Below are 13,114 nucleotides of genomic sequence, written 5' to 3'. Positions count from 1 at the left end.
GAATATCAAAGAAAGAAGCCAATCATGAAAGAATACAAAATAATCCCACCTGAAAAGCTAAATAATACGTTGATACAAACATGTAGAATTGCAAAGTAAAGCAAGAGAATGATAAACACAAAATTCAGGATAGTGGTTCTCTATGACAGGTGAGAGGCAGAAGAAGATCCAGGAGAGAGGCTCCTGGAGACTTCAAAGTTAATGATACTATTGTATTTATTAAACTAGGTGGGCGAGGGGTGTCTGGGTGGTTCAGTCAGTTAAGCGTCCAACTCTTGGTCAGCTCAGGTCATGATCTCATGGTTCCTGGGTCAAGCCCTATGTCCAGTTTTGCACTGACAGTGTGGAGCCTGCTTGCAATTCTCTCTCTCCCTCTCTCACTGCCCTTCCCCACCCCTCTCTCTCTCTTTAAAAATAAGTAAATACAGGAATGAAAGCTGGTGCAGCCACTCTGGAAAACAGCATGGAGGGTCCTCAAAAAACTAAAAATAGAACTACCCTACGACCCAGCAATTGCACCACTAGGCATTTATCCACGGGATACAGGTGTGCTGTTTGGAAGGGACACATGCACCCCCATGTTTATAGCAGCACTGTCAACAATAGGCAAAGTATGGAAAGAGCCCAAATGTCCATTGATGGATGAATGGATAAAGAAGATGTGGTATATATATATACAATGGAGTATTACTTGGCAATCAAAAAGAATGAAATCTTGCCATTTGCAACTACATGGATGGAACTGGAGGGTATTGTGCTAAGTGAAATCAGTCAGTCAGAGAAAGACAAAAATCATATGACCTCACTCATATGAGGACTTTAAGAGACAAAACAGATGAACATAAGGGAAGGGAAACAAAAATAATACAAAAACAGGGAGGGGTACAAAACAGAAGAGACTCATACATATGGAGAACAAACTGAGGGTTACAGGAGGGGTTGTGGGAGGGCGGATAGGCTAAATGGGTAAGGGGCACTAAGGAATCTACTCCTGAAATCATTGTTGCACTATATGCTAACTAACTTGGATGTAAATTTTTAAAAATAAAAAATAAAATAAAAAAATAAGTAAATAACCTTAAATAAATAAATAAATAAATAAATAAATAATAAATAAAAAGTACAATTATCAAAGGACTGAATCTGAGTGACCGCAGTTCCCTGATCAGACACAGTTTGATGTCAGCAGCCACACAAATGAAGAGGTGGACAGTGGCCTCCTGTATAAGCTTAAGGAGCACCTGGGAAGTGAAGATGGCTAGTAGCCTACTGAATACAAAGCCCCAGAAAGACCTCTGGGAGTCTCCCTGCAAGCAGGAGGCTTCACTGGAGTTACTCCCCCTAATGGCTACTGGAGAGAACGACCAAGGGCTTGGCACTTAGGACAACTATCCTTGGGGCACAGTGACAGGTGAAGCTAGGGCTGCCCCAGATAAATCCCACCAGCTCTCCTGGAATTGCTACCATCCTCACCTGAGCACTGTCCATGCAGGAACTGCCATAGTCCCACGGTTCCCAGCTGCTGGAGGGTCAGTTCCTCTGCCTGAAGGGCCACAGTCAGATCTTCACCACGTACCTCAATCCCAAAAGACACCTCATTCACCTTCAGGACCAGAACGGAGACCTGTAAAAGGATACTCTCTTAGCTGCGTCCCTCCCAAGCTTCTAGCCTTGAGCCTACCCTCTGCAGAGAAGAAAGTAGAGCAGCTGACCGGGTGAAGACTGAGGTCTTCCCCACTGGGTGAGACCGAACTGTTGGCCTCTGGTGACCCCTGGCCGTAACTATCCATAAGAGGGCTCCCTTGAACGCCAGCACTGTCCAGGACATTTGGAAGAGTTCCTGGTGGAAGAGATTCTGGACCAGACTCTGTATAAGAAAGACAACAAATGAGTTTCAAAGTCAAAAAATTCTGTTCAAATCCAATCTCTAAAAACAATGACACTATAAAAACAACAACAGCAACAACAACAACAAACATTTATGACGTTTATGAGAACAAATGGGAATTTGATGGATTTAAGGAATTGCTAATTTTTAAGAATGGATAGTGGTATTTGGTCACATTAAAAGAAAACCTATAAATGGATGCAACCCAAGTGTTCCCTGACGGATGAATGGATTAACAAAATGTGGTATAAACATACAATAGAGTATTAGCCTTAAAAAAGAAGAAAATTCTGACACGTGCTATGAAGTGAATGAACCTTGAGGACATTATGTTAAGTGAAATAAGCCAGTCACAAAAGGATTCCATTTATATGAGGTACCTAGAGTGGTCAAATTCAGAAATAGAAAGTGGAATTGTGGTTGCCAGGAGCTGAGGGAGAAGGGAACAAGGAATTACTGTTTAATGGGTACAGATTTTCAATTGTAGAAGATGAAAAAAGTTCTGGAGATGGTTGGTGATAGTCGCACAACGATGAATATACTTAATGCCACTGAATTATAGTTAAAAATGGTTAAGATTGCAAAGTTTATGTTATATATATTTTACCACAATTAAAATTTTTTTTCAAAGATTTTTAAAGTCTATTTCCTAGAGATACATCATGAAAATATTTATGGACAAAATGATATGTTTGGAATTTGCTTCAAAATAACATGGAAGGAAGGGAAGTGAACAGAAGTATATTTGAAACAAGAATGACCATGAGTTCTTAATATTTGAAGCTAGGTAATGGGTACATGAGGACTCACTATTTGATTCTACTTTTCTACATATTTGAAATCTACATATTTGGAATAATATTCCATATTCCATAATAATAACAAAACAAACAGGGTACACACCACCCAGTTTCAGAAACAGTGCATTCTCTTTTCATTTTCATTAGACACTCTTAAGAGACCATTTAAAAAGTGTCCAGTTCAGTAACATAAAAGAACCAGTGTAACTTCCAGTAGTGACTGATGCAATTCCTAAGTTACTCATTTTACCATAGACAAAGCTTCTAGTTATTTTCCAACACTAAAATACATAGGCAAAACAAAACAAAAGCAGACAACACACACACACCACTGACGCCAGCCACCAAACTAATCCTACGGCCACAGCTACGTGGCTGTAAGACTAGCACTCTCTCCTTTGGTCTGAGTCTGGTTCTGTGATAAAGGTTAAGTGCTAACCCATAACCTAGAAAATGTGTGGATAAAACCAGAGCCACAAATCTATTAAAATTTCTCTTTTTTGGTTTTGGTTAAGAAAATGTCTATTTTATCAGAACTTAGCTCCTTCTGTATCCTACTGGGATACAGGCAGCAGAAAGAACCCTTTCTGGACTTCAACTTTGCCTGGCTCTGCTTCCACCTACCAGACTCCAAGAGCATCACAAAGCTATCACTGCCATCACTGTCCACTGAAATCCGATCTTCAGGGCCACTGTTATCCAATGAAACGCCATCAAATGACTGCTGAGATACCGTCCTCTTCATAGAGAAAAATCGGAGTCGGGCAGCATTTCCACTCAATGGTGCTGCCGCCCCCTCATCTATTTTGGCCATGGGCTCCCTGTTTAAAAAACAAAAACCACAAATGTGGCTTAAGATATATATTCTGTCCCTTGCAATACCCATCGCTTTCAGCCCTAATAGTTATTTATACATAAACTCTGATGTCAACTATTACCTGCTATAAGGGAGGTCACACCATTTTCAACTGCTGGCTTTTGTGAATCCTCCGGCATTTCAAACTGCATAAGCAGCTCTGCCATATTAACATTAAATGTCAAGTTTATTCAAGGTCATCCCATTTTTAGAGGAGACCAACTACTTACAGCCCCAGTGCTAATGAAGACACCTGAAACCACCCACATCCATTCCACAAGTGTTTACTGAAAAACTTCTGCATAAAAGGCACCATACTAGGTACAGGGTGGAAGTGGAGAGTAGATAAAATAAGAAATAAGGCATCCCTTGTCCTCAGAGAATGTATAATCTATCAGGAAAGAGAAGATTTATTTATTTATTTTAACATTTACTTACTTGAGAGAGAGAGAGAGAGAGAGAGAGAGAGAGATGAGTGGGGGAGGGGCAGGGAGAGGGGGAGACAGAGAATCTGAAGCAGGCTCCAGGTTCTGAGATGTCAGCACAGGGGTCAACACGGGGCTCAAACCCACAAACCGTGAGATCATGATCTGAGCCAAAGTTGGACACTTAATTGACTGAGCCACTCAGGTGCCCCAGGAGAGAGGAGATTTAGACACAACTTACCAGTATATGGGAGTAAATCACACACCTCATAGAGGAAAGAGATACAAGCCAAAGGCTAGGCAATATCAAAGGGTGAGAAGAAGGGGATCAGGAATGGCTTTGTGGAAAGAGATGGCATGTGAGGTGGCCCTTGAAGGACTGTGAAAGAAGGAAGGGGGCATTCTATGGGGGAAGAAACCACATGAGCAGAGACACGGAACTAGAAAATAAAAAGCACCTTTGTAGACCAGTCAGTAGCTCAACCAGCTAGAGCTTTGGTTTTGTTGGGGAGAACAGAAAGGCACAACTCAGTGAGAATAAACCTTTAAAGATCTTTTTTTTTTAAATTTTTTTCTTAATTTTGTTGAGAGAAAGGGAGAGCGTGAGCATGGGATGGGCAGAGAGAGAGGGAGAGAGAGAAAATCCCAAGCAGGCTCCACACTCGGCACCAAGCTTGAGGTAGGGCTCATGACCTGAGCCCAAATTGAGAGTTAGACACTTAAGCAACTGAGCCACCCAGGTGTCCCCTTTAAAGATCTTTTAATCTTACCTTCCCATTTTATAGGTGAAAAAACTGACTCAAGGTCATAAAGGTGGAATTAAGAAAAACCCAAGTCTCCTAACTTCTTGCTTGCTAAGTGTTTTTTTTTTTTCCTCTTTACCACATGGGTTGCAGCCAGATTACTGAAAAACCTGGATTAAAGATTACATATGAAAGTGCTTTTAAAACTATTAAGTAGAGGGGATATACAGGAAATCTCTGTACCTTCTGCTCAATATTGCCATGAACCTAAAACTATTCTAAAAAATAGTCTATTAAAAAACTGTAAAGTGCTGTAAGGAAATATCATAATAATTGATTATGCCACACTAATAAATTCAAACTAAATTCAGGGGTTATAAGGAAAAAGCCTGAAAGTTTTAGAGAAGAGAAATTAACAAGATCAGGCCTGTGTTTTAAGAATTGTGACCTGACTCTTTCAAACAAGGTAGGGAGGAAAAGACCTCCAATGAGGAAATAAATTAATGGTTTACTGAAATAGTCCACATGCGGGAACAGACAGCAGAAGCGGCCATGAGACTCCCTAGAGCAGTGTTCTCAAAGTGTCGTCCTGGTAGGAGCATCAGCATCAACGGGTGGCTTATTAGACATGCAAACAGTCAGGCCCCATCTCAGACCTACTGGATGAGGAACTCTGGGGGTGGGGCTCAGCAATGTGTTTTAACAAGCCCTCCAGGTGATTCTGAAGCATGCTTCAGTTTCAAGAACCACTGCTCTGGGGATTACAGTCAGAATTTGACAAATGACTGAAAGAGGCAGAGCTAAAACACAGAGCTTGAACAAGCAGGAGAATGATGCTACTGAAGAAAAGAAAGGAACTGGTCCGGGGAGAGAGAAGGAATTTAGCTTTATGTATGTGAGGCTCGACACACCCCTGGAAAATCCATGCAGAACTACGTGCAGTAGATAGTTTTAAATGACGAGCAGGGGAGAAAAGTCAGAACCGAAAATATAGACCACAGCAGAAGTGAGAGATGGATAAAATAACTTAGAAAGTATTAAAAAAAATTCACTGATATAAACCTTCCTGAAGTTTGGCAAATACGTCAAGAACCTTAAAAAATGTTTGTAGTTTGGGGCACCTGGGTGGCTCAGTTGGTGAAGCACCTGACTTCAGCTCAGGTCAGGATCTCACGGTTTCTGAGTCGGAGCCCCGCATTAGGTTCTATACTGACAACTCAGAGCCTGGAGCCTGTTTTGGATTCTGTGTCTCCCTCTCTCCCTTTCACCCCCTCTCCCCACCCACCCCCCACCCCCAACTCATCTCTGTCTCTCTCTCTCTCTCTCAAAAATACCATTAAAAAAAAATTTTTTTTAATGTTTGTAGTGTTTCACCCAATAATAACCCACTTCTGGATTTTTATTCTAAAGATTCAGATATGCAAAAAAGAGTAATATTCACAAAAATAAGGGCATTTAACACAGCATTGGTTCTACCTGAGAAAAACTGGAAACAGACTAAAGCCTGCCCATAGTGGAATGAATGAATAAATCAGGACACATACATTTGCTAGAACACAATAGAGCAATTAAAAATTATGTATTCAAATACTTAATGAATGGGAAATTATTCACACTAAAACATTAAGTGAATAAAACTGGAAGTTTTCTACATGATATAGAAATAATATAATTCTATTGCCAAAAAAAAACAGTATTTGTGTATACTATGTGTGTATACACAGGTAAGGATTCACATGGGTACACAGGTATATGTATAAAAATTGGAAGAAAATAGATCCAAATGTAAATAGTGGCTATCTCTGCATAGTGTTGTCACAAGTCACTTTGTTTTCTTCTTTATTCTTCTTTTTCTACATTGTCAACAAAATGAACACAAATCATTTTTATAATTTAAAACATAAAATTATGGCAAAAGCAATCAGAATACAGACAGCCTAGCGCTGTGGAACAGTTGTGTTTATAGGATAAGGGGAAGAAGAGAGCATCCAAGCTCTCTTGGCTCCTTCTGAGTAGTGCCAGTGGCCAGACAGGGCCACAGGCATTCAGGATGACTGCAGGGCTGGCTGCCACACAGGGCTGTTGAGGACAGGGAGGACTGAGAAGAGGCCATGGGACTGGAAAGTCAGAAGTCAAGGTTGGTGTTTCAAAAAAGGCTGGTGTCACACACACCTTTCTTTTCTCTTTACCACCTCTCCTCTTTTCCCATCTCCCTTATGCTTCTCCATTTAGAAAAAGCAGCACGTTTGGTGACTAGGAGTCCAGGCTTTCAATCCTCACCCTACCACTCACAAGTTATACAACCTTGAACAAGTTTCTTACCTCCCTAAGTCTGTTTCCCCATCTGTAAAAGGAAGACTGATATTAGTACCTGCCTTCAGGGTTGTACAAGAATTCAATGGATTAATATTGTAAGTATTCAGGACAGTGCCTGACACATAGAAAGCACTCAATAAATGTTGCCTAGTATTAGTATATCTTTTATCCCTTTAAGTTTCCCTTCTCCTTCCTCCTAGGCTATCTGTGGCCTAAGAGAACTGGCATTGCTTAGAGACCCATTTAGACCCACAATCCACTTAGACAAAGCTGTAAAGCCACTGATTTTCAAACCATGATCCTCAAACCACAAAGAGTCCCCAACAAAGATTTCCCATAGCCTTCATTATCTTCCCTAAAACCACAAGGCACCCATGGAAAAATCCATACCTTTCCACTCTTCTGACTGTGCATTTCTGTGTTTTTCTGCTTACTCCCTACTGCATCTTCAGTGCCTAACACAGAGCTGGGGACAGAGTCAGGGCTCAAAAAATTTTTGTTGAAAAAAATTTTTTTTGTTGAATAAATAGATAAAATAGATGAAATTCTTCCTTCTCTAACTCTGGCAGACATTGATAAGGTGTACCAGAAAGCAAACCCAAAGCCCCAACCTCTCTACTTAGAAGATAAAGGATTCATAGGCTCATCCTTTCTAAAACTTCAGTTTCCTCAGCTATAAACTGAGGATACAAATTTCTGTAACTATCTCATGGGGCTGCTGTGGGGATCAAATCAAACAAGATACTACATGAAAGACCACTAAAAAGAATAAAATATCATGCAGATGCCAGATATCATTATTATTATTCATTATTATTCTGAGCCCATCTGAATCAATAATGGTGACTCAGTGAAAGAGGAGGGAAGATCCTATGAAGCAATAAATGCTGACTTGAAAACTCCCCAAGAATAGGCTAAGATACATGGCATGTGAAAATCCAATTTCTGGCTCTTCCTCTATCACAGAATTAGAGGTAGTCCTAAAAATAAGTCTCTACAGTTGGCATACCTATATCCTCTTGGTAGCCTGAAAACTCTTCCACTGCCCTGCAGGTAGCACTGAAAACTAAAGTCTTTGCCACATTAAAGAGGCCATGCTATACATTGTCCTGGACTAGATGGTGCTTCCCAAACTAAAAGTACACACAGCAGGAGGCCTTAAGCCCAATGATCAGAGCTAGGAGGAAGAAATAGGGTGAATGAAGGAGGCAGAGAACCACTCACTTGGCTGGGGGCAGGGACAACATCTTGTGCATGGTGGAGGTCATTCGGTCTCTGCCCAGACTGAAGGCATCCTTAGTCAGGGACACAGCTTCCTTGGTGAGGTCCATAGTGGCATGGAGAGCCTCTTTTGTGGCATCCTTGGTCATGTGAATAGCACTTGACAATTCTCCCTCAATGTTCTTCAAGGGGATGAGCTCAGCCTGTCCATTCACAGCGGTATCCCTGCCACTTGGGGGCTTCAACACAGCCGGTGAGGTGGATGCTTGAGCTCTGCTCAGTCTCTTGGCCTGTAAGGAATCGACTGCCTCATGGCCCTTCCCTGCCTCCTGCTGTGCAAGAGAATCTGAATCCTGTAGTTCTCCATTGCTAGGGAGAGGCAATGGCCTATCCTGGGATGCATCCAGATTTTCAATGCCACTATCCTCCAGAACCTTCTCAGGGCTTGGTGGGCCCTGGTCTGAAGAGGCATCAGACTTCAGCTCCCTATCCTCTGAAGGAGACAACTCTGAATCTATGAGGCTGGTGGTATCTGAACCTGCCGAGTCAGCTTCAACAGTCCCAGGGGTAGGATGCATGAGCAGAGCCACCTCAGCACTGGGGAAGAGGACCCCAATGCAAGCTGTCTGGTCCTGCAGGGGAGACCCAGTCATGGCCTCTGTATCCTTAGTCAGTTGTTCTTGAAGACCCTGTAGCACCTCCTTCAGGCGCAGTAGAGCCAAGTACTGGTAATGGTCAAGCCTCACACGGACATGTGCAGGGGAGTGTACAAGCATGTGAACATCTGCTGCATCCTCGAGCTCAGTCAGAGGCCCTTTGTTGTCCACACTACTGCTGCCTTCTCGCAAAACATCCATGACTTCTGTAAGGCCTGACAGGCTTTTCAAATCATGTTCAGTCTTTGACCTCTGATGGGACACAGTGTCTGGGGCAAGGACCTCAGACTGGACAGGACTGCCAAAGCTAGCTGATGGTTTCAGCCTCCCTTCTGTGGCCAAAAGGAGCTTCCGTGCCTGAGCTTGCTGCCAGCGGAGGGGCAGACAGGCCCAAATGGACAAGGGAAAGGGGGCCACAAAATTCAAGGTATGGCCTTTGAAGTTCTCTGTTCCCTCAAAATCCAAGGAGATCTGGGTGAAGTGGATGGACCAGAGATCCTGGGAAGCCTTAAGCCTCTGGGGAGGGAGGGTACTGGGTTGAGGAAGGCGGGAATCCATCTGGAAAGCATGATGTAAAAAAAGCATGTGCAGAAGGCTAAAGCCACCTGGAACCTTGGGAAAGTGAACATAATTGGAATGAAAGAACTCAGCAGCCGCAAAACCTCGGAAGAGACTTTGGAGGTCTAGACAACTACAATGTGGGGCATGACGCGTATTGGTGGCAGTCATGCCTGATGCAGAAAAGACAAGGGCCTGAGGACGATGCAACCCAGCCTGCTCTCTCTTCTCCAGCGGGAAGCTCACCTTCAGAGAGAAAATGAAACCCGATTCAGAATGGACATCTGAGTAGCTCTGCAACCTATCATTGATACACATGTGAAAGACTATTTGGGGTGTGACACTGTTTTTCTTGTATCAAAGGCACAGAGCAGAACCCTGGATTATAGCCATGGGAGAAATGCAACTATGGTTGCCAACAGGGAACGAAATCCCACTCTCCCCTACCTTCAACCAGAAGGCATCTAGTCGAATATCCAAGTGTTCATCTTTCTGGCTTGAATCTTCCAGCTTGTAGATAGCTTTGAACTGCTCCAAGCTGCGGTATAAATCCAGGCAGAAGAGGTTTCCCCAGAGCAAGCTGACAGGATCCACAGTAAATGTCAGACCATTTAACTGAATGTAGAGATTGGGACAGGGAACTGGAAAGCAGGAAAAAAAGGAATCGCCATGTACAAAGTAGCACCTTGGCCCTTACTTACCAGCTAAAATTCATTTTATTATGAAGAAAGCCAAGATGCATTCTCATACAAGGGAGAGTTTGTAACAAAGGTGTTCTCAACTAACTCAAACACCTAAAATTCCAACATCAAATAAGAATATAAGCCATGGCCCCAAGGCTGGCAAATGTGAAGAGCATGAGCTAAACAGTAAGAAGTGACCAGATGAGATGCTTACCTGGAAGCTCCTGATTATCGGGGAAGTAATACTCTGTGAACTCAATATGAATGGCAGAGACCTGAGTGGGTAGGTTGTGAAGTTTGCGACTACAGGAAAGGAGTGTAGATGGCTTCTTACTTGGCTGTCCAGCTGTAGAAACCTACATAATCACACACAAGTTGCTGTTAGAATCTGTACAGCATACAGAATAGAATTTCCTCAATTTCCTGAGGTTGTATAAAGCCACTACAATCCTTCCAAAATCTGTCACAGGGAGAAGAGTGTTTTTCACACGTGTAGCAGGCATTTTCACACCTGCCTAACACCATCTGCAAGTTCACTTCTCTCAGGGGAAGGTTTGAAGTGGGGTATTCAGAGGAAACTGGGGAAATCCCAGGTCCTGATCTCAGCAGCCATGCTCAGAAACAGACCAATGTATCAATCCACTCAGAAGTGAGGGAAGCAGCCCCTGAATTCCATGATCTTGTTCACATCTGCTGCCTGCCAGATGAACTGCTCGACCCCTTTCCAACCATGCCTCCCTGTGTCCTGGGCTTCTCACCTGGTGAATGTCCAAGTCATCCACCCGTATTACCATGCAGCTAGAACGTAAGCGATTCCATGCTGGAGGCCGAAAAGCAGCTTGTCGGCCCTGCGAGGGGCTTCTCTCAAGGGAGTTCTTTTGAGGACTGGAGAGAGAATCTAAGTAAAAACAAGAAGGTAGGAAAGATAATCGGGTACATTCAACTCTCATTATTAATAGAATTAAAAGTAAAAATCCTAAGATCGTTAAGGCTATAGGTAGGAAAGAGAGCTTAACACTGCCTAGCGCCTAGAAGGAACTCAAAATTCATACTCTCCTTAAGACCAACGCAACAGCCTACTGAATAAAGGAGGTAACAGCCTCTCTTCTACACTGCAGCTATTCCTGAAGACAACTAGGACTCTGTAAAGAAAAAAAGTCACTGGGGCGCCTGGGTGGCGCAGTCGGTTAAGCGTCCGACTTCAGCCAGGTCACGATCTCGCAGTCCAGGAGTTCGAGCCCCGCGTCAGGCTCTGGGCTGATGGCTCAGAGCCTGGAGCCTGTTTCCGGTTCTGTGTCTCCCTCTCTCTCTGCCCCTCCCCCGTTCATGCTCTGTCTCTCTCTGTCCCAAAAATAAATAAACGTTGGAAAAAAAAAAAAATTTAAAAAAAAAAGAAAAAAAGTCACTGATATCTCTCCATGGGATGAGGTTGCGATAATTAGCTAGTCCAGTGCTTTATCTTCACTGGATATTCAAAGGTAACTAGCAAGAGGCTAAGCAATGGGAGTCCTCCAGCTCTTTGTAACCTACCTGCTTTCCTCCGGAAGGGAGAGTCCAGCCCCAGGTGCCAGGGAGGTTTGAGACCCGTCTCCTCATGCCACTTCTCCATTTTACTCTGAAATTCCATCACCAGCTTCTGGGCCCACTGGCCTCGGGTCTCCATGGCCTCACAGTGCCGTACCCAATGTTTGCAGCTGTCACCTATGCAACAAAGAAGCAAGAAGATTTTAGTCCAAGACCACGATCCAACATCCCAATTTTTCCCTTCCATTGGTATAGTCATAGTTCAGAATCTGATCCTATATCCCAATGCAGATTTCTATGGGATAAGTAAAAATCATCTGGTGAGAACAACTCAAGTTCTTCTGGATTCCATATGTGATTTTTCCCTAAGGTTCCCTAAAGACCAGCTGCTGACTGCCACCATCTTTGACCATGGACTATTAGAGAGGCTCTAAAACTACTGGAAGTAGGGGCAGAACATAGAGTCAAAAGCAAAATCTCAAGCACTGCCTCTCCTCCTACTCCTTCTTTATCACTCATAAAGAATCATTAATAGCAGACCCTGCAAGTTTCCAGAAGATGTCTTCTTCAAGAGGGCTATTCCCAACACCTCTCTGAGCTGAAATTCCTGGCACCCGCCTGCTGGGCAGTCAGGGATGAATCCAGGAATCTGTCCTCAGTACATGTGTAGCTGGGCAGCACCAGGACTGCTGCCATGCAGAACTGTCCTACCTGCCCAGTGGAAGGGGTAATAGTCAAAGGCCATCTTGCGGAAGGTAAGCTGCATTGCACCACCCGTGAGTCTGTTTGCAGAGACACCTATAAAAGAAAAATAAGGATGAACAGTGGCAGAAGGAACAAAGAAGCCGAAACACCACTTTAAGTACTTAAAAATGCTCTTGAGGATCGGTTCCAAAGCCTGATACACAAGTGCAATTGAAAGACCATGATGACCGGTGACTTGCAAGGCTGAGGCCCTCCTCTTCTGGTTTATAAAAGTCAACAGACAAGACCCCCAAAATGTATATTACATTATTTCTGTAAATGGCTGCCAGATTTCCAGAAAGGAAAAGACATTTCAAAACTCAGGATTCATGAATTACAGTCCTAGGTCTTCCACAGATACACTCTAAAACCCTTACCCCAAGGGTAAGATTGGTTCCCCCAAACCTAGCAATGCCAGGATTGTTCTGCCTCAGCACAATACCTGGAGAGGCATAAGCCAAACTCCCCCAAAAACAGAACCCCCATTGTTTCCTTTCACATCCTGGCTTCAGAGCTAATTAAGCAATCACATACATACAAAGTACCTGAAGCAGGCTCCAGGCTCCAAGCTGTCATTGAACACTAAAACACTGCAGTAACAAGGACATTATAAAATATGCATAGAAGATATTGTAGGTACATTGGAATTTTTAGCATTAAGTCAAATGATGTATTATGTTTACCTTGAATTTACATTTAA

General features: G+C 43.1%; 1 protein-coding gene across 1 annotated transcript in view; it reads right to left on the bottom strand.

Moving 5' to 3' along the window:
- UHRF1BP1 (UHRF1 binding protein 1) overlaps positions 1-13,114 on the bottom strand; it is a 73,383-nt gene that overhangs the window by 7,211 nt on the left and 53,058 nt on the right. Inside the window, exons 9-17 of the mRNA XM_011282259.3 lie at positions 12,382-12,468; positions 11,677-11,847; positions 10,905-11,044; positions 10,361-10,502; positions 9,911-10,104; positions 8,253-9,709; positions 3,313-3,509; positions 1,713-1,867; positions 1,474-1,624 (exon numbers count right to left, since the gene is read on the bottom strand). Coding sequence (XP_011280561.1) covers positions 1,474-1,624; positions 1,713-1,867; positions 3,313-3,509; positions 8,253-9,709; positions 9,911-10,104; positions 10,361-10,502; positions 10,905-11,044; positions 11,677-11,847; positions 12,382-12,468 — 2,694 coding nt within the window. The remainder of the gene's footprint in view (positions 1-1,473; positions 1,625-1,712; positions 1,868-3,312; positions 3,510-8,252; positions 9,710-9,910; positions 10,105-10,360; positions 10,503-10,904; positions 11,045-11,676; positions 11,848-12,381; positions 12,469-13,114) is intronic.

This window comes from Felis catus, chromosome B2 (genome assembly GCF_018350175.1).
Source record: "Felis catus isolate Fca126 chromosome B2, F.catus_Fca126_mat1.0, whole genome shotgun sequence".
NCBI classification, from domain to species: Eukaryota; Metazoa; Chordata; class Mammalia; order Carnivora; family Felidae; genus Felis; species Felis catus.
Note: the sequence above shows the minus strand (reverse complement) of the source record. Positions and strands in the feature narration are given on the sequence as shown.